Genomic DNA, 22,897 nt, shown 5'->3' on the forward strand with positions numbered 1-22,897 from the left:
CTACATTAATCTTGGATCCTTCCAGTATTCGTTCTTTTTTTATTTCATTTTTTTGTTACTGCTTCTGACATCATATCCTGAGTAGTACATTGGTTTAACAGCAAAGCTAGATCTTCTCAGCATGCAGTACAAGAAGATGTTTAAAATGGATTTCAGTTTTTCATTTTTCCTGCCATGTATGTTGATGATCCTGACCATTATTAGTGGTAAGTCATACTTTATTTTATAAAATTAGCATGATGCCTAGCTGAATGGAAATGGTGCTTTTGCACAGACACTTATCCCTTTTTTAAAGGTGTCAACAAATCTCAGCAAAATCTTGGTGTCATCATCATCAAAGCATAAAAAGGGGTAATTAAGTCTATTTTTAAAAAACTAATTTATCCCTTTTTTTTGCTTACTGCATTTATAATAAAAATAAAACTGATTGAAGGGCTTTGCACATAATACAGTGGGTAAAACGAGAAGTTAAACACCAATAATTCTTAGGCTTCCTTCTCTTTTCTTAATATGTCCTTGAGTAAATGATTCAGTATGCTAAAAAAAAAATCATCCCAAATCACTTAGGTCAGTTATACATAGTTTTGAAAATAAATTTCAAGATTTTATCATACTGATTTTTAAAAAAATTGAAATACCAGATCCCTTTACATGTTCATCCATGATTCCAGAATCAGTGAATATATATTATATAGAATATTACAAATTCAGGTGTATATGTGCTGGTCATGTCCTTATTTATATTTTTATTTAATAATGAAAGTTATTTCTCTTACTGGTTTATTATATGTGTGTTAGTGTAGATCTGTGAACAAACATTTCCTAATTTTTGAAGCCACTGAAGGAACCAATATAATTATATGCACCTGTACTCATTATAAATGACAATAAAAAGTGTATTTAATTACACAAATAAGCAGACAAATAATATATTTCAAATTTTAAATATTTAGTCAAGTAAGAGTGATATATATGTTGTAGTTTTGCTTTAGTAACACATTAGCAAGCATTCTCATTTAAATCTGAGGTCTGTGAACTCATCTGCTTTAACTTATTCAAGTTTTCAGATAGATAGATAGATAGATAGATAGATAGATAGATAGATAGATAGATAGATAGATAGATAGATAGAATATATGAAAAAATATAGAACAGGATTTACTGTCAGCGATCACATCAAATTGAGTTTTATAAGTAAACCAACCAGGAATTATAGCATTTGTGAGGTTCCTTAAACAATTATCTGCTGTTTCCCTGGACTTTAATGACGTAAACATGTGAGCTAAGAAAAGCAATATGAAGACACTTTAAATCTGTTCCAAAAATAATAAAGCTATGCTCTTTTATATTAGCAATCACAATAATATTTGTTTTCTCCACTGCCAATTTGTATGATATAAAGACAGATAAATTAATTGTTTTTTTTAGTAAACTTAAGCTGTCAGGATACCTTTGACTATCTGGGGTTATCCTTTGATGTTGATAGCTTTAACCTATCAGGATTTTAACTATATAATTTGATTTTAGTTTTGATGTCTTTTTGTTTTGGAATGATTGTAGAACCCAAGCAGCAGAGAAGATGTTTTAATGGAATACTTGGGCTAACTAAAGAACTGATACTTTAAATCAGTTGGTTGCTAATATAGTAGCTGATTGAAAGATGTTGACAGATTATGTATTAGTATGATTCACCTATAACATTTGCTTGAGAATTAGATTAAGATAGATTATGTGTATATTTCGTGTGTGTGTGTGTGTGTGTGTGTGTGTGTGTGTATTATATGAATTGTGAAGTGAAAAATGAGAATTTTGAGTTTTGGAGAATCAAGAGGTCTAGGAATTAATAAATATTAATTTACAGAAAATACTATTTCATATTTATTGTACTTCTCGAAGCAAGTTTTAAAAAGTTTGGATACCTGATTTGTGTGTGTGTGTGTATGTTCATGTTGTAAGAAATGTTACTTAATTTATAATTTGATTGTATCCAACTTCAGTCTTGTTTTGGTTTTAAATTATAATTGAATCACAGAAAGAAATATTATATTTAAGAATGTCAATTTGATGATGAACTCCTAAAGATGGAGTCTGCCATCACATCAGGAACTTTGGGTCTATCAAGCCTGAGTACTATTTTAAAATTTATTTTATGTTTGCCCCCCCATCTTGATTTGAAGTGAATCTGTGTGGCTTACAAAATTAAAAGCAATAAAACCTTACAAGATAAATATTTCTAAGAACAATAAAAATACAATTACAATCCAAAGTAAAGGATTGCACAAAAGGTGGGAGAGAGCAGGAGGAAGAGAGTTGAGATCTTCTCTTAAATCATCAACCACCTCCAGTGATAATCCCCGGTTGGTTCCCCAAGACAGTTCGCAGAGCCAGGTCTTCAAATCCTTATGGATGGTCAGACGGGTGGGAGCCAACCTTACCTCATGGGCCAAGATGCTCCAAAGGGCAGAATCCATGGCAAAGAAGGCTCTTCTCCTGCACCCAGCCAAAATTCTGCAACAGACTCACAACATGTCCTCTCTGTCAGCATGGGTGGGGTCAATCCATTGGGTGAAACAGTTTCTCAAGCAACCTGGATTCATATGATGCAGGGCTTTAAAAGTAATAATCAGTGTTGTGACATGGGCCATCCTAGGGGCTCCAAGAACAGCCTGCACCACAGCATTCTGCACCAGTTGTAGCTTCCAAACGCTCTTCAAGGCTAGCCCCATATAGCACGCACTGCTGTAGTCCAAACGTAAGAATGGGAAATGATCAGGACATGAGTGAAAAAAATCTTTGTTCTAAAAATGAGCAGATGAAACAAAATGATGATATATGAGAACCAATTTGGTATAGTGGTTAATGTACCAAGCTAGAGATCATAGGTTCAAGTCCCACTTAGCCATAAAAGCCAGTTGGGTAATTTTGGGCATCTCTCTCAATAGAACCCACTTCACAGGATTTTGTTACAGGGAAAATAGGAAGAGGAAGGTGGATATGTTTGCCGCTTTGAGTTATTTATAAAAGTAATAAAGGTTGGATACAAATAAATAAATAAACAAACAAATAAAATTTAAACATAAATTATGTTAGGACTGAATTAATTATTATTAATTAATAATAATATTATAATTATTATTGTCTATGGTTATTAGATTAATCTTTTTTGTAAGTCTTTCTTTAATCATATGATATTATTTTAGTCATTATAACATTTATAGTATATTCACTATTTTTTATGTTGATGAAGTAGATTTTTTTCTTGCATTTCATTTTCATTTCCAAATGCAATACCAGTCTTTCAATCAGTCAATTAATATACTAATCTCTATGCCAAGGTTTTCTCTGTTTCACCATTATAAAGCCAGATACGTATAATATCCACTATACCAGAATATTTCAATAATGAATGGGTTTTGTGTTGTTTTTATTATAGGCAACACTTGTGCTGCCAATAATTTAATCACTCACAATAATTTCTCAGAAACACAAGTATCACAATATAATCAATCAGGGAAAGGAGACATAAACTGTGAACACACCTGCGACAAAGTGATATGTTTGAAGGATGATGAAAGAAAGTGCCTTGGAAATGATACATCCTTTCTTTGCGTATGCGGTAAGTATTTTGATTTTGGGGTCAACAATGACAAAATGTAAGAACTTCATTGCAATTCCTAATGCATTATATATATTGATGTCTTAAACCTGTTTAATTCAGTTAAGCATCTAATCTTAAACCGTGATCTGCAGTTAAATGAACCTGAATTTAACACAGTGGAGCCTAAAGGCTATAGCACAGAGAACATATTTTGTATTCAACTGGCATTCATCATCACCTCAAGTGGCACATTATTATGATCAGCAGTCACAACTTCAACTATTTTTATGTTCACCTACCAGATACCATATAGATCTGTGATGGCGAACTTATGGTGCGCATGCCAGAGGTGGCACGCAGAGCCCTCTCTGCTGGCAGCCGTTTCCCTGGTCAGATCTCCATGGCGTTTTTTTTCGTGAAACTCTGTTTCCTTGCAAACGATGAAACAGAACCTCATGAAAGAAAAAGATCTTACCTCTTGCCGCACTGCCAGTGTTGGGATGCCCCACCTCCCACCGGCCAGCTGGTCTTTGAGTCTCTGCTGTGCACATTTGCGCATGTCTGTGCATGCGCATGTTCGTGTATGTCCATGCATGCACACATTTGCATGCGCGCGCACACACCTTTCAGTTTGGGTGTGCACGCATGCACAGTTTGGGCACTCAGTGTCTAAAAGGTTAGCCATCACTGATATAGACATACTAAATAATCTGGAGTGTATTATTGATATTTCACATTATTGGTTTTACCATGAGCCTAAAATAATTTGGACTGAAATTAAAAGTATATAGCTCATCCTAAAAAGATTATGGGAGTTTGTCATCATAGCCATTGACTAACAAGGAACAGAAATGTTTTAGTCATTTCACAACAAAAAAGATTCACTTGACAATGAGATGAAGGGCAAAGAACATAAATAAATAAATGAATAAAATGAATGAATGAATGAATGAATAAATAAATAAATAAATAAATAAACAAATAAACAAATTTTGCACAAATCAACAGATTTGGAACAATGAAAATGCTCTTTACTCATGCTGTATTTATGAGCGCACTATTTCTCTTCCAACTTTCTAAATACATAGATCCAGCCCCGGATGATTAAAAATGACAAAGCTTCTTTCTTTAATTCAAGTATTACCCCCACCAAAATGCAGTGTAACCACACATTTGTATTTTTCAATGTTTTCTGTTCTTATTTTGTGCAGGAATAGGAATTGAACAAAAGGCCTATCTTATTTACTAAACAAAACTAACCCTGTACAAGAGCATTTTTGTCAAAAGTATTCCTATGACAAGCGAGACAAAGAAGTATTTGGACAAATTCCTCAGGCATCTGGGAAACAAGAGGGAGCTTTTTATTCAAAGCACCTTCTCTTTTGTTTCTGCTTACCGTACATAGTTCCGATTGTTAAAAATCCCCATGTCATACCTTTGATTATTATATTTGAATGATGGAGTTCATTTCTTATATCTCCCTAATCTTGGCAAGAATATTTTTATCGATTTGTTTTATAAATGTTTTATATACATTTCCCCATAATGTTGCCTTCATTCATCCTGAACCCATATCTATGCAGTTCAATTCATCTTTAGTTTATCTGTCGTGGATTTCCTTCTGTCATGGCACAATTTCTGCTCTGTACCCAATCCAGTATGTCTCACTAAGTATATAGCTGATGAAAGAGTTAGGGGGATCCATTTAGCTCTCCTTCATGCTGCTGCAGTCACAGACCCTTCTGTGTAGTTGCTGGCCATTGTCTTCTATGCTCATTTGGGCCTTGTGTACAGATGAGCTGGGATATCTGGCTTCTGGACAATCCACCTACGGTATGTAATGCTTGACCAGGCTTCTTATATACATAGATTTAGTGCTGTTTTGAGAAAGTGCTAGACCTGAGCTGGGCAAAAATCAGTTTAAACCAGGAAAGGCAGATGGGCTCTATCATGAATGAGTGCTTTAGTTTTTGTATTACTTCTGTTGACAAGGTGTTTCCTGTGGCCATGCTTTTACTGTATTTATTACTTTGCTGGTGTGTGTGTCTTTTGTGCCAATTTAACCTGCTACTTCCAAATGCTGCAGGAAAAGTCATTTGCTGGCAGTCCAGCCATTCCCTGGCAATTCCCTCATGAGAATTCCCTCATTATTGATCTTTCCCTCCTGCTTCAGCCCATGCTCTACCTTTATGTCTGTTGATTCTGTTGACAGTCACAGGCATGAAGGAAGCAGGAAGGAACACCCAGAGGCCTCTCGCAAGACTTCCTCCTTGTCTTTGACTTGTCAGTCAGGTTATTTCTGAACATGGGTCTATTACTTTTTTTTTTTTTTGAAGAACTGCTAACTTGTGTCCAAAAATAGCCTGGCTGACAAGTCAGAGATGCAGAGAACAGATGCACCGTGAAGTAGGAGGAATATCACACATCCTTCAGTTTTCTCAATAGTGTCATCCTTGTAACACTCGGTACTCCACAAAAGTGGCCATGGGGAAGCATAAAAGCTAATTTCCACATATCTCTCATTCCCCATCTCCATTCAAATCTTTTTCAGTAAGTCATTGTGTCTTTCACTGGGAGGCACTGGGAGGCAACACTGGTCACTTAATTTAAAAATGAATGAACTGGTGTTTAGGGCCATAGTGCTGTGGCTACAAGTGAGCCAGGATGAGATGGGAAATTCTCTTCAACTGAAAACTGCTGATATCACAGATAAAATAAAATGCTGCAGAATTGTTCTGAATTTGGTAGAGCTGAAGAAACCCAGTCACTAGGGGAATATTCAGTGTGGAGGGAAACTTATTACCCTTCTCTTTAGTGTTAATATATGAGCTGTGGCCAGTTCAAGAATGTCATGGATATAATTTTAGGTATAAGTATTCTTTTTGTTGTTGTTGTTAGTTGCGAAGTCATGTCCGACCCATCGCAACCCCATGACAAGGTTCCTCCAGGCCTTCCTGTCCTCTACTATCCTCTGGAGTCCATCTAAACTCATGCCTACTGCTTCAGTGACTCCATCCAGCCACCTCATTCTCTGTCGTCCCCTTCTTCTTTTGTCCTCAATCTTTCCCAGCATTAGGCTCTTCTCCAGTGAGTCATTCCTAAAAAACTCAATTCCATTTTGTATATTTTGCCATTTGGCTCAGGTTCAACTACCACTAATTTAACATTAATTAATAATAATTAATTAATAATTAAGCCCACTGTAACAACATTGCCAAAAAGGCATTAATAAAATTGAGCGAGTCCAGAGATATTTCATGAAAAGAGTCCTCCACTCCTCTACTCGCAACAGAACACCTTATGCCACCAGGCTTGAAATTTTGGATTTAGACAACTTCGAACTACATCACCTTCAGTCTGACCTAAGTGTCGTACATAAAATAATCTGCTACAATGTCCTACCTGTCAATGACTACTTCAGCTTCAACCACAACAATACACGAGCACACAATAGATACAAACTTAAGGTAAACAGCTCCAAACTTGATTGCAGAAAATACGACTTCAGCAACAGAGTGGTCAATGCCTGGAATGCACTATCTGACTCTGTGGTTACATCCTCTAACCCCCATAATTTTAACCTTAGACTTTCTCTGTTGACCTCACTCCATTCCTAAGAGGTCTGTAAGGGGTGTGCATAAGAGCACCAATGTGCCTACCGTCCCTGTCCTAATGTTCCCATTTATTTGTATCCATTTCATGTATTAATAATCATGTTTATACAGTACTTATATCTGTTACCTTATACATGCTTGACAAAATAAATAAAATAAATAAATAAAAATAAATAAATAAATAAAATATAAAGGCAATTGGGATTTGAATTGCCATCCCTAAACAGCATGTGATATTGTGGGATCATGCAGTAGTTCTTGCTGATTTTGTTATGCAAAGACCATGCAGCTCATTAAATGAGGACCTCATGTTGCCACAACTTCTAACTTCCTGCCAGGTTTCCATTGAATTTGCTTGTGGAAAGGCAGCAAAAACATAGCAAATTGAAATCACATGACCATAGCTTGCTGCAATGTTGCAGTTGTGAGTGGTGACTGCAGAGACATTGTGATAGCTGAAAATCTGATGACTGGTCATGTATCACATATTCAGTGCAACCATAACTTGGAAAGTTGCTGAACATAAACCAGGGGCTACCTGTATTATACCTGTTGTGGTCCGCCAGCAGCCTGCGGAGCTGGGAGCAGAGTCAGACAGTGAGGAGGCGGTGACGATATGATGTCACCGAACCGGTTCTGCCCCCCTGCACCCCCCACCCCCCGTGTTATTCTTACCTTTTATTTGGCCCCACACCCAATCTATTGCTTCTTCCTGAGTCCCAGGTGATGGCTAGAGGGAAAAAAAACTGTTTAAACTCTTGCGGCTGGGCTTCAAAGGGCCGCCCTACAGTTGATCAGTGTTAAAAGAAAACAAATGAGTAGACCAGTGCCTGCAAAAATAAATGGATAGACCAGTGCCTGCAAAAAATAAATGGGTAGATCGGTACAGCTCTGCAAGCAGTTAAAAGGCTGGTAGACCAGTACCTCTGCTAAATCCTAAATAATTGTCACATGTCCATCAAGCTATGCCCACAAAATAAGCCACGCCCACAGAACCAGTAGTAAAAAATTTTAGAACCCACCCCTGAGGTATACCACATGTTAGCAAGACACTGTACACCTTTTAGATATAAAAATGAAATGTGATAAGGTTTTGTTGGAATATAAGTTTCTTATTTGTAAAACTACCCAGGGCAAAGTTCTGATATATTTTCCTATAGACATTAAACCAGACTGATTTTTACTTATTTTATTACTTTATAATTTCTGTATTTGACACAACATTATAGCTATAACCAGTTGAATTCTTGTCTCCCCTCTGATTTTGATATCCCACCATTTAGATCTGCTTCCAACTGTTCACATCCATTGTCTCCCTAATGGAAAAATCAGCCTGTTGTGTGAAATAGGTGGCCAATTCAATGGCAATGTTCATTGGACTCTGAATGGAAATCCTGTAAGTGATGGCTGTATCAAGGAAAATGGCACTAAAATTATTTTGGAAAAAGGTAAACGTGGCAAGTACGTTTGCCAAAGAGGAAATCACTGTAAGAGTTCTCCTGTTGAAATGACATGTGATAATGGTAAGTTATATTTTATCTAAGTTGTCTTACTGGACTTCAAAATGTTATATGGATAAATATACAGATAAGCAGATTGTACTCCTTCATTTAATCTGGTCAGAGAAAATTGTTTATTTCTATCAAATCATTTTCTCTTCTCTCCTCTTTAGTGTGAGACTACAGCTCTTGTTTAGATAGTGTAGATGATAAGGTGAACTCCTTCCTTTTTCTCATATTTTAATATCTATCTATCTATCTATCTATCTATCTATCTATCTATCTATCTATCTATCTATCTATCTATCTATCTATCTATCTATCTATCTATCTGGGATGAAATGCTCCCAGTTCGGACCGGATTGCCCAATCCAGTAGCGATGGAGGCGGGTGGTTCGGAGAACCGGTAGCAGAAATCCCTGCCCCGCCCATGCCTTGCTGAGCCGCACACTCATCAGAGGCTTTTTTTTTACTTTTAAAAGCATTTTTATTTTTATTTAATTATACATATGATAACAGCAGTACGAATACTATACGCGCAACACTGGAAGAGTAGTGATATACCAACACCAGATAAAGTAATCAATAAAATTATGGAATGTGCGGAATTAGATAGACTCACAAAGGAATTACAAAATAGGGAAGAACATGACTTTTACTTAGTATGGGAAAAGTGGTATAGTTGGTTGAAAGATAGGAAAGAGATGAAGCAATAGGAAGTAAACAAAATGACCAAATATAGTATGATGGAAACAAAGAATAAACATAGGTTAACAAAGATCAATATTAGATAGATAAAAGTGAATGACCAAATAAGGAAGAGTCAAAATACAAAGAGAAATGTATATTATAGTTGCGACAAACTGGACATGTATTGAAATGGATGTTTATATGTTTTTATGTTTTGTACGTTTCATTGTTCTGTTTAGTTTATACTTATAAATAAAAATTGGAGAGAAAAAAAGCATTTTTTCTACAACTTTTCAGCCAAAAAAATGCTTTTAAAAGTAAAAAAAAAAAAAAGCCTCTGATGATCGCATGGCTCAGCTGGGATTGTCAAAAGCTTTTAAAAGAAAAAAAGTCTCTGCTGATCAGGCAACTCAGCTTGGATTGTCAGAGGCTTTTAAAAGAAAAAAAAATACTTCTGTGAGGGTCTTAAGCTCTGTTTGTACATGAAGAAGTATTAATGGAAAATGGGTTCCACGAAAATAGAATTAGAACTATAATCCAGCAAGGGACAGTAGGCCAGAGCAAAACACAACAAGAAGAACACAATATGGGAACTGCCATCCTGCCCTATATAAAAGGGACCACCAACAAAATTAGTAAGATATTACGGAAACAAAAAATAAAAACAGTGTTCCGTGCAGATAGAAAAATATCGATGATGGTGACAAACCCTAAGGATAAAATTGAGTTGGAAAACCAGGGGATATACAAAGTGCCGTGCGCCTCCTGTCAGTCATCTTATATTGGACAGACAAATAGACGAATAAGTGTACGTTTAGAAGAACATAAAAATGCAGTGAGGAAAGAAGAGCAAACTTCTTCTTTGGTACAACACATGAAGGCCACGGGACACAATATTGATTTTAATAAAACCAGAACAGTGGCGAAAGAGGAACATCTCAACAAAAGAATAATCAGGGAGGCCATCGAAATTGAAAAGAGGCCGCAGAATATGAACAGACGAGACAACGCCTCTAGGTTATCAAGTATTTGGGGACTTGCACTCAGAAGTCGAGTGTTAACATCAGAAGAGAGGCAGAGATTCCAACAAGCAACCAGTGGTGTTGTAAGACCTGCCAGAATTCTTCCCTCTTTGCAGACGGTGGCTAGCAATAGGGAGAGAGAGAGAGGATCGAGCCAGAAGACAGGCTGAGATCTCAACTAACAATCAACGGTGCTGGGATGCTTACCAGAATCCTTTCTCCTCTACAGCAGACAGATAATAATAGAGAACCTGAGAAAGCTAGGCCTGTAACACGTAGCCAAACAGCCAGGATGAGGAAGCAGGAAGAAAAACTGCTGTCCTACAATCAGGACACAGAGTTACAGGCTAACCAGCATACGTCAGCAGCGTCAACATAGAAAAGCGACAGCTCCGACCTCGCAATACACCCATAGCTTCTAAACTAAACAAGAGCCTGAAGATGACAGGGTTGTGAGCCTGTCGAAACGTCGCTAGAAAGAAAAACTTTTAAGGTACTGGTAGGATTTTAGCTAAGGTTTTAAAGGACCTTGCAGAGTGCTCTGTAAGGAATTTTGGAAGATTTTAAGCTAGGATTTTAACCAGAATTTTAAACATTTTAACTAACTTATTTAACATGACGTGGGAAAACACCCCAGATTTTAATTTTTTGCATATATATATATATGATATATAATTGGACTCTCAAAGTAAGAAGATGTGGTATTGAGAAGGCATTTTAAAATTCTGGAACTATGGGCTTAAAAAATTAATACTGCTTTTTTATTGGAATTATAATTTAAAATAATTAAAATCAGACTTGCCAATAACACATCGTGAAACAGAGAGCGCCATCTGCTAATGAAAGGGAAAATATGCAAGCCTGGGAATAACCAGATGAAGGACTGAAAATATTTACTGTATTACATGTATCTTTACTTTACTTTACTTTTATTAGATTTCTATACCACCCTTCTCCCGAAGGACTCAGGGAGGTGTACAGCCATATTAAAACACATAAAATTTACAAAATTTAAAAACCATTAAAATCAAATATACAAAAATTTGGCCCACAAATTAAAAAACTAACATACACCCATTAAAATTCATATTCATGTTAGACTAGGTTAGTATCTACTCTTAAACCACTTAGAGTAGTCTGGAGATTTGAATATTAAATAAGAACTTTAAGTAAAAGATCCTTGAATGTTATGTTATATGATTGAACATATAAAAGTGACTTGAGGAGGTTCGGACAACCCCCTGGTTTACTTAAATAGATTTGACTGATTATTTATGAGATATTAAAAATTGTGATTTGTGTAAGCTCAGTTTTGAATGAATGATTTCTGGACTACTGGCTAAAAGTGGGACCTATTAAACAAAATAAGATGCAACGCAAGGCGGAAGCGAGTGGAATTTTAAATGAAATGGAGCTGATGTTTCAAAGCATTAAGGACCTTATACAGAAACATCATAAGGTGATGGTGAAATTATTTGATGGCATAGATAAAAAACTGGAAAAGACTATACAAGGGACAATGAGCAAAGACGAGGACAATCAGGAAAGATGGATCCACCAGAAGGAATGGAGGGGAAAGCAGAACTGAGAAACTAATGAAGAGAAGACAACAAGGAGGAGATATAATCAAAATTAATAATGAATGAGGAATTCAAACAGGAGGAAAATATTTTAAAAGATTTAAAAAGGGAATGAGAGAAACAGGAAGATTCTGGGGAAAGGAGGTAGGGCTTAGAACAGATAGCTTTAAAACTAGACAGTGGGAAAGGATAGAGAGGGGAGAAAAAGTTAGATTGCATAGTCAGAAGGCAGATATAGAAGTAGATGGAGTAAAAGACTTAAGAGAAGAATATGGGAGGCAAGTCAAAAAAATAAGACTTAAAGTACTGATGCAGGCAAGAGGTGATGGATAGAAAAAAGATAGAAAAAGATCCTCCATGCATATATTTTAACAAAAACATGTGTATTAATATTAGAACTATATAGACATTAGGATATTTTAATATAAATAGATATGAAGAGTGAAATATGGGAATTATGAATAAGAATTAAGCATTAATTGGAAAATTAGAGATTGAATGATGGTATTATTAAATATGCATAAAAATTATGATTAGCAGTGAAATGATAAACTTAAACAATGGATGATTAGATAATGAAAGAATATATTTTAATGTAAACATGTGTATTAATGGTAGAATCACATGGATTGGATGATTGGAAAGAAGAGAAATAGATTTACTCTATATGTTTAAATGATTGTGATTGGTACTAGAAGTGTACATTGAAACACTGAATAATGAAAGAATGAAGGCTGAAACTTTTATATAAATAGATGTGAAGAGCTAAATAAGGGAAATATGAATAACAAAGCAGGTGAAAGATGGAAAATAGAAAAGAAACGTCTTTGAATATATGGAATATGGTGACATGGAAAAGAAAATTAAATTAAAGAAAATTAAAATAGAGATAGAAATAAGAGGGGAATAATAGTATATATATATATATATATATATATATTAATATAACGAGATATATGTATGTAATAATAAGAGGGAGGTTTAGAAATTGAAGGGCGGTAGTATTGGCAATGTTTAAACAATATGAAACAATGAAAATGAAATAATAACTATGAGTAATAATATTATTTATATTTGTATTAAAATGTATGACACCTAGTATCACACTATTCACGCATTGATATCTATAAATAATATAAAATAAAAAACTTATATAAAAAATAAAATAAAGTAAAATATGTGGCTGTTAATGCAAATACACAAACAAAATGAGTCTGGTGTGGTCTAATGGTCAAAGTAGTGGGCTAGACACTGGGAATCTATGAGTTCTAGTTCTGCCTTAGGCATCAAAGCCTGCTGAGTGATTTTAGGCCATTCCCACTGTCCCAGCCCAACCTGTGGGTGTAGTATAGAAAATAGGAAGAAAAAGGACTATTATTCATGTTCACAATCTTGAATTATGTGTAAAAATAGTAAAGATGATAAAAATAAAATAAATAAACTATATTTGATAGTACAATTACATTATTCAGCCTTATCAGTGGTGGGTTTCTACTGGTTCACCCCAGTTTGGGCGAACTGGTAGTGGCGGGGGCGGAAGGCTCCGCTCTCCCACCCGGACATCATCATGGACACTCTGCGCATGTGCAGAAGCACCACGCGCAAGTGAAGCAAGTGCACTCATGCATGCATTCCCAGTTCTGAACCGGTAGTGAAGGTAAGTGGAACCCACTACTGAGCCTTATCCTAACATCATTTCTGTGTTCAGATTGGCCTGTATTTGAACTAACATTGACTGATTGCTATAGTTTAAGCTGTATTATTATTACAAGATGCAAAAGAGCATAAAAAATCATCTTTGAGGGGATTGTGCAGCTGTTACTGAATCAGGGGTGGGTTCTACTTACCTTTATTACCGGGTCACAACGGGAGTGCATGCGTGCGCTCACTTTGCTCGTGCATGCACGCTTCTGCACATGTGCAGATAGTCAATTATGATGTCTGGGCGGTGGGCGGAGCCTCCTGCCACTTTTACTACTGGTTCTAAAGAATCAGACAGAACTGGGAGCAACCCACCACTGCACTGAATCATATATATCAAAGCAACAGCTATTTGCAGATAGTAACTCTGATAACAGACTGACAGAGATTAATCCAAATAATTAAGGGGATCAATAAATTAATAATAACAACTTTATGCTTAATTGTTTAAATTATTAAACTTTTATTAGTTTTTTATAGGATGTAAACATTAAAGTAGAAAATATTTTGTCTAACTAAGGTTTCTGCAACTGCTAATATTGGCAGATAGTTTATAAAAATAGTATGTTAAAGTCAAGGAAATTGTATTGCTTTGAGCATTCAACTCAGTTCAATGCTCAGCTCAAAATGCTCAGTGCTATTGAGCTGAGGGTATTTTCTCACATTATGATCATGACAATTTTGTGATTCAAAGATTTGAAGTACAGCATATCAGCCTACCAAAGGAATAGTCTGCCCTAACGCATAAGCATAGACACACACATATTCTTCCTACTGTTAATCTTAGAAGACAAAGTTTCCTCTAGCCTTCCTCTCTCTCAGCTCCCAGTGGACTGCCTTGCCAGAAGAGTGACAGATCATTCCTACCTGGTTACTTGCCAAGAGTTTCTTCTTCAAATTAAGAAGTTTCCTTTTCCTCCCTTTTTAATGAACCAAAAGTGACACTAAGATTATATTCACAAACCAACTAACTCGTAGTTATTTTAGCCATGATTTTCTCAATCCAATTATTATAGATTCACACGACACACTGAAATGGTTTTAGACAGCATGCTAAATTGGATAATTGGTGAGAAAGCAGGGGTTCAGTGAGCTGTAGAAAGAGAATCTAATTGGGCCTTTGCGTCTAAGTCAGTGGAAGATACTGGTGCAAGATTTTCTAACCTGCAAGTAGCAGCTTCTGTGGGGAGAAAAATTACTCCAAACAGCTGCAGAAAAGAAAAGTGTTATAGTCTTTCCATGTACAGCAGATTGTAAGCAAGCCATGTTATGCTATTTTCATTTATTACTATAAATAAAATTACTATAAATTATTGCAAATAGAAAGAGAAAGAAAACAAAGAAAAACCCATAAAAGCACAACTCTTAAAAATAAAATAAAATTAGTCCTATGGATTAAGCATATCAATTAGAATATGCAATCCAAATCTCTAAAAAACTTGTGCAGGTAGATTTCAAGCAGTTCGATGCTTACTCAGCTATATATAAAAAAGTTTGTTTGTTTGTTTATTTAATTAGTTTACTGTATGACTCTCAACATCTCTGGGTGGCTCACAAATACAGACATTAAAATAGTACAGTAAGATACAAAAATAAAGAATAAATGATAGCAAAGAGGAAAGAAACCAGACAGGAATGGATACTCCCTCCCCCCCACCAAAGATTCATACTTCAAGGGGGGATAAAATTGACAAGGATTGGGATCACTTCCAGATAATTAAAATCTGGAGCACGGCAACTACAAAAGCAATATTCATTTCAATCATTTCCTAGTTGGTTTCCAAACAATTCACATTTAATGCAAAAACACAGAAAAATCTAGAAAAAGCAGTGAGTTTCTGGAATAAAATTAATATGTGAAATAAAAGGAGTTGCTATAACACATGATTATATTATATCAAATATATATATTTGTTGCCTGTTCTTTCACAGTTATATATATATTTGTTTAATTTATTTAAGTTTAATTTAATAAAAACTTGTTTTGAATAGCATCTATTTCGGAGAAAATTGATAAGATTTGACTACATTTCAGTCCCCTCTTTTTCTGAATAAGTATTATAACAGTCCAGAATTCCCTTTGTAAAACTAATTAAAAAATTGATCTGTGTATATTAATTCATATGTTTTATTCTAGCTTCTAGTTGTTAAATCACCACCTGAAGTCCTTCTTTCACCACCCAAAGTCCCTCTTTGATGGAGATGGTCAGTTCAGAAATGTGAAAAATAAAATAAATAAAATAGAATAAAATAATAAACAAATAAACTGACTTCAGCATTGGGGAATTTGACATGAATCGATATATAGCACTAATTTTATTTAAGGCATAAGAGACATATGCTTTGTGAGTCTTTTTCATTTTATAATATTTTGGTGTATATATTTAAACATTAAAAAATAAAATTCTGCCCTTTGTAGTGTCAACATGTATCTGACATCAGCTCTAATTCTGATGGGGTTTAATGTTTAGAAAACTAGCACTGATTTCTTCTACTTTGTCAACTGCTGAAGGCCATTTCTTTTCTTGTACCAGGGGATCTGTTGCAGCATCCACTCTTCTTATATGTCCTAACAGCCTGTGGAGGTGGAGCGGTTTTACTAGCCGTCACAGCCTCATTGATCACATGTTGCTGCATGAAAACCAAGCACAATTTTGTTCGGGTCCCTGTGGGTAAGTAATGCTTTTTCTCGTTGGTGTTGTGTCTCATAATGCAGCCCCATGTATACTTATTTGAAAACAAGTATTTAAACAAAATCATGAAGAAAAAAAATAGATAGAAAGTGTTTTTTCCATTTATATTTATTATTAAGAACTTCCTTTAGGCGAATTGGCAAGTAATTAGCAGATATTTTTGTGGAAGGCATCTCCATATTTGGTGAATGCTGCTGAACCCATGTTGTTTACCTTCTCAAACCGCTTACCAAGCTGAATATTGTAAGCAGAGCATCCTCCACAACATTCACCAAAGCATGACCTTCACCAAAGCAGTTGCCAAATAGTCTGGAAGAGATTCCAGGCTGTGCAATCTCAGTGTGCCCATGTTTGCCAAAGTTGCCCAGACTGGAAGACCCATGGCAGCACATGTTAAGGGGCTTTTGACTGGCAATCACATAATGATGGTTAAAGTCATCCATTGTTGATGGATCTTGGTTAGCTTTATAGAACAAGCATTCTTGTCCAACTCAGGACCATTTGCCAAAAATAAACAACAAAAAAAAATTCTTCTCAGCTCTCTTCTATGATGTGGCATAATGCTATGGGAAAAGCATAGATAGGCTCTCAAACAGAGTGATATGTAAGAGCGGAGGTGTCAAACTTGCAGCGTCATGTTATCGTCACATGATGCATCACAGCTTCTCCCCCTTCGCTAAACTGGAGGTGGGCATGGCTGGCCTGTGACACATCTGGCCCATGGGTCATGAGTTTGACACCCCTGTGTAAGAGTAGGGTCACACTGTTTCACTCTTAGAAGCAGAGACACTATTTTGCTTCACAAAACAGCTCCTGAGGATATTCATTTGAATCTTCATCAGCTCAAAACATCCCTCAAAGCTTCACTAAACCCTAATATATAAGATACATATGTATATCTTGATGTTGTAAACTTCAAGAATTGCCTTGCAGAGAGATGGGCGGCAAACAAATGTAATAAATAAATTAGACAATATGACAGTCATAAAGCCCATTAGGGCTTCTTTCCAGATAAGAAGGCTATAGGACTGAAGCATATCTCTGTTCCACATTAAGAATGAAAGAACACGCATGAATTGGAGCTTTCAGATTCTGACTGTGCTTTTCTACAGAAGACGAAAAGGATGAGGGCATAACCATGTCTGCCATTTCTAGTGAAAGACCAAATCCTCCTCCTAATGGAGACCATTGTGAAGTTACAGATGTCCTTGTTGATAGTACCCCCAATACTAGTAAGTACAGAAACATGAGTGTTGTATTATACAACAGAAAGTAAATGTATCTGTGTTGTTCTAAAAGCTGTTTTCCCTACTGTCTACTTTGGCATGGAGATGAACCATGGTAATACAACTCTTTCCAGTATCCTTTGAAGTAAGCCATCTTTTGCACTTATGGCAAGTACAATAAGAAATCTTGGAACAGTTTCTATGTAGTGATTGTTCTATATGTACTGGTACATGTATTGTTTTAAGCAGTTGTTTATATAAAACAAACTTGCTAAAATGGGTCTTGTGTCCAGAATTCCTTGTCAAATGCTTACTGACAACATCAGGACAAGTAAAACTGATATAGATTTTCCTTCTAATAATAACAGTTATATCCTATGTTTTCTTGGACTTCCTCAAATAAATGGAACTTAACTAATCCATAAGCAGCTTCACAAGAAATAAGCAGGTTTTAAGTTCAAGAATTCAGTTATCATAAGCAAGACAACATGAAGATTTGATTAAAGATTTAAGCAAATGTACACAATACTAAATTATATTCTTTATGAATTTTCCTGACATTCTTTTAAAGGTGCACAAATCTGTGAAACTTTCAAACCGGACCATAAGGAGGATCCAAATCCTTCGGTGGGACCTGAGGTGAAATCAGAATGCAGAAGAGAGGAGAAAGAGGGGACAGAAACAGAGTTCCAAGAGGACACAATTGACAATGCAGCTCAGGAAGTTATAGACGACTGTTTTCCTGATCCTATTGATGCTTGATCCACTGTGCTCCTTTTCCCCTTCTCCAGGTCTGGGGAACTGGAGTTTCTTCATTCCAAGCTTTCTCAGAATAGTATAATGTCCTTTATAAATTACTTACCTGCTAATAGCATAAGCCTACAAATCATTTAAAATTAGCTCCAAATGTGATTTTCTGCTGTGTTCCTATTCCTAAAGGCATTTATAGAAATGATATAGATATGAGAAATCTAATTATCAGATACCCAAATTGGAATAATTTCTATTCCAAGTCAATGTTTGGCCTTCAAACCCCCAAGATTCTTGGCTCATCTTAAGTAGACATACAAATGATGAAACACTTTTGAGGAATTCTAGCTCTTTTTACACTGAAATCAGAATCAAGAATTCTATAGAAAATTCTAGAGAAAGTTTTAAGCTTCCTTGCTGAAATGTTTAGCTGTTGCAGATTTTTGTGATTAAACATGTCTACTTCTGTGCTAAGTGTTTACATGAACCAAAACTGGTTCTTGAACCATAAAATCCAGGGGTTAGTAGCAGGCTCCTTAAACTACACAGGATATTCTCAAACTGCCTATGACATTTTGGGTTTTCTGCACCCTCTTTCAACAGCAGACCATACACCAATGTTTGGGGTCCAGAGATTTGTCTCAGCCCATAATTTTCAAGAGCCGTCTGAATTATGAACAAAAGCCCTTTCACCACATTTTTATAATGCTGAGAGTCAGGATTCTGATCATATATTTCTCTTGGACATTTGAAGAGAATTACGCAAAAGTATTTTTCTATACATACTCTAGCTCTTGATGTGTGACTAACAGGTAGAGAATAACAGAGCAATTCCCTCATTTTTGCAGATGATGTTATCATCTTAAGTCCACAGTTTTTCAGCAATAGTTTCATAATTTTTATCATCTTTATTTAAGATGTGCTTGTGTTTATTTTAAAACTAAAGAATGGGTATCTTTTGAGTTTATCTGTCTTGTGACTCTTGTTGAATGTGAGAAATGTTTATAGAAGGGTGTCCCACTGTGGAACTTTGTGAACAGGTTTATATAAGAAGATAAGACTTCTAGTTACAGTAGAGTAGCTACCGGTACAAACAGCTTAAAGAACCAGTGCTTCATGCTTCTAAAACCAGCCTCCATTTTCTGAAGGATGAAACCAAGAGAAGTGATTACCCCCATATTGTCCTGTGTATTTAATGTAAATGTCAGATCACCCACTGTGGGAACTATGATGCTGAACATGCTTGAATATTGGTCTAAATCAGCAACAATTTTATGCTGACCTTACCATAAGAAAAAAAATAAAGCTTTTATTTTTTTAAAATGACATTCGCCTTAATTTCATGAGAAACTGAAACTAAGGCTTAAAACTCTTCCTTTCAGGGAACAAAAAATTTCCAATTGCTTAGTCTGCTATTAAAAAATAAATACAGTTTGCAGGAGTGTATACTATAGTATGAATTGGCTGTAGGTGTATCCAGTGTACTTAAAAAAAGAAAACAGGCGAACAATTTGGTGATGACAAATAAATTTGGCATCTATTATAACCACCATTTAAAGCATTGTACTCTGAAACATTTTAAGAATAATAAACAAGAAGCAGAGATAACACTTTTTTTTCCTCTTCTACTTTATTGCCATCCAACCAGGGTGAAATGCTACTGGTTCGCACCAGTTCGGGCAAACTGGTAGTGAAAAAATGCTACCGTTTTGTCCGAACTGGTATTTCTGACAATTAGCTGTGCCGCGTGATTTATATTTGCTAGAAAGCAGGAAAGCCTACTTTCTACCGAATCTAAATCACGCGGCACAGCTGTTCCACCCCCTCGTTGTTCTACTTACCTTCTTAAGCCTCCTTTTTCCGTGTGAAGTGCATGTTTGGTGCACACTGTGCATGCGTGCCTGCGCAGCATACATTTGGCATGTACTGTGCATGTGCACACGCACAGCGTGCTTTTGGCATGCACCATGCATGCATTTGGCACGCACTGCACATGCAGGCATGTGCAGCTTGAATTTGGTGCACACTGCGCATGCGCGGGCAGTGAATTGATGGCAAACCACGGAGGATTTCACCACTGCATTCAGCCTTCCATCCTTCCAAGGATGGAAGGCTGTTGACTTTGTAGAAACACCGCTTATGGGGGCCAAAAGCCCTAATAAGCAGGTATATACAAAAGAATGAAGGCTATTGCTATAGTGCATTGTAAGCCGCCCTGACTCTTCGGAGAAGGGCGGCATATAAATTGAACTAATAAATAAATAAATAAATAAATAAATAAATAGATAAATAAATAAATAAATAAATAACCCTTGTTAGGGGCTAGATGTTTATGCTTTTTCTTTTCAGAGAAACATGGTATATAAACATGGCATATAATAATAGTTACCTTGATTGCAAAGTTTATTGTACCACTTGCATATAGTTGCAGGATTTTCTTTTTCATCTTCCTAAAGGCTTTAAGGTAGATTTGGCCAGGCTCATTAGGGATTATACAATTAAGAGTAGCAATTAGGAAAAAGTAACCAAATCAAAATGAAAGTACTCTGGTGATAGACATTTTTAGAGAAGCCCCTTGGACAATAAAACAGACACTTCCTGCTTTTTGAATGAGGAGCATCTTTAGAACACCAAAGAAAATGCAAAGAAAACCCAGGCATGAGGTAGCTTTGTATATTCTGTTGAATAGCTAGAGCTTGCCGCTTTGCTTAATTTTTTCCCCACTTTCCCCATTGCAATAATACAATGTCTGAAAAATCATTCTCCTGTAATGCTTTGAGCTGTATTCACACTGTGGTGATTTTTTTATGATGCTGTCCTTCACTAATAAAGAGGTTGTTTTATATACCTAGACTGAGGAGTTGGATTCTTTGTATTACCTGCTTATTCTTCAACATTGGCTAAAATTCTTACCTGGCAGCATATTCAGCAGTCTTGGCATTTTTCTAAACAAGGAGTCACCTTTATCCCCCAGCAATCCAAAGCTGGTTCTCTTACCAGTCTAATTTTACTATTCCATTTCCCAGAGAAGAGAAGAAATCCTGAGAATTAGGTATAAACAACAGCCCTATTCATACTTATCCCCTGTTATTGTATGTGTGAATTTTAAATTCTGTCTTCCATCTGGAAACTCAGGATAGCATATATAAAATTCCTTCCATAAAGTCTTTTCCTACAAATCTTACATATTGAGTTAAAAGAAACTCAACATCACCCAGGGACTGACGATGGACTTGAATAGGGATCCCTTCAGTCCTAGTCCAATACCTTACCTACTCCACATTAACTTTCATTGTTAAGTATACTGGCACCAAATTTATTTTAAAATAAGGGGAGATACTGATATTTAATTCTTTGCTTGCTTCTCTTTAACTGGCAGCATTGTATTGCCTGCTACGATCAGACTACTGCCTGTTAAACGAATCCTAAGTGAATAAAACTAATTGCACCATGATTAATCTTCAGCATTGGCTTCATGAAACAGCCTTAAGTTATCATTAACTGTACCAGTGTTAAAGTAGACTCTCCCTTAAGCTTACACTATTCTACTATAGCTTCATGATGTTTAAAACTGTCCTGCTTTATCACTTTTTACCGGAGGAGGAACTGCCCATAAACCCATGACCTATGCCCCATTCTGAAAATACAGTGTCTATCATAACTAAAACCATTATTCTACTTCAGCATCAATTTTGCTGAAGGACCAAAATTTTTCTAGGCAGATCTTAGGCAAAATGTTATTGCCTTTGTCTAGCTGGTTTTTGATAATTCATGTATGTTTTCATCCACTACCAAATCATGAATGAAGATAATCTTATTGCATATAGAGTTGAAGTAGCCATTAGCACCTTGAGCCTATGCAATCTGGTTACCTGACAGACGGATCAGCAAATTAAATAAAAACTACCATAAAATTGGAGCGCTCTCTTCTTTGTAATGATCTACCTGATATTTTTTAGTATATATCCTTGACCCAGTTATATGGAGATATAATAACTCATGGCCCTGGTTATCAGTTTCAGTTGTTCTGCTTAGCCTTGATCTAAAATTTTACATTCCCAGCAGTTAATCAGGTTAAGTTTTCTAGCTCTCTAGGACCTAGCTTGTAAAAGTTCTTTACCTTGTATGCAATGGCTCAGGGCTACCTTCTATTTTCTCATGATAACTTATTGTTGTTGTTTTGTAGCTATAGCAGACATGAGAGTAGGAGACAATGGTGGGTTTCTACCGGTTCACCCTGGTTCTGGTGAACCGGCTCCTCCCACCTGCCCGGACATCATCATGGATGCTCTGTGCATACACAGAAGTGCCGTGCACAAGCAAAGCAAGCGCAATGCACGTGCGTGCTCACAGTTCCGAACCGGTAGTAAAAGTAAGTGAAAACCACTACTGGTAGGAGAGATAACATCAATTCTCAGAGCTAATATAAAAGAGGCAGGGGATAGAAAAGAATGGGAAATATAAGGAGAAGGCTTCAAAGAATGAGAAGGTAAGAAAGATTATTTGGATGGGCTTCACCAAAGA

At 36.0% G+C, this 22,897-nt stretch overlaps 1 protein-coding gene across 1 annotated transcript; it reads left to right on the forward strand.

Annotated features, from left to right (window-relative positions):
- The first annotated feature begins 62 nt into the window (after positions 1–62).
- On the forward strand, positions 63–20,655 carry LOC117664085 (uncharacterized). The gene is made up of 6 exons (XM_034414843.3): positions 63–206; positions 3,434–3,616; positions 8,496–8,735; positions 16,239–16,376; positions 17,510–17,629; positions 18,195–20,655. The coding sequence occupies exons 1-6, from the start codon at positions 122–124 to the stop codon at positions 18,383–18,385; spliced, it is 957 nt and encodes a 318-aa protein (XP_034270734.3). The 5' UTR covers positions 63–121; the 3' UTR covers positions 18,386–20,655.
- Positions 20,656–22,897: the final 2,242 nt, after the last annotated feature.

The sequence above is a fragment of the Pantherophis guttatus genome, chromosome 5 (genome assembly GCF_059756535.1).
Source record: "Pantherophis guttatus breed Tessera chromosome 5, ASM5975653v1, whole genome shotgun sequence".
NCBI classification, from domain to species: domain Eukaryota; kingdom Metazoa; phylum Chordata; class Lepidosauria; order Squamata; family Colubridae; genus Pantherophis; species Pantherophis guttatus.

Coding starts and splice junctions, on each gene's coding strand:
- LOC117664085 (XM_034414843.3), top strand. CDS start 122: ATGCAGTACAAGAAGATGTTTAAAATGGATTTCAGTTTTTCATTTTTC. Junction 3,617..8,495: donor ATCCTTTCTTTGCGTATGCG/GTAAGTATTTTG, acceptor CCCACCATTTAG/ATCTGCTTCCAACTGTTCAC. Junction 16,377..17,509: donor TTTTGTTCGGGTCCCTGTGG/GTAAGTAATGCT, acceptor GCTTTTCTACAG/AAGACGAAAAGGATGAGGGC.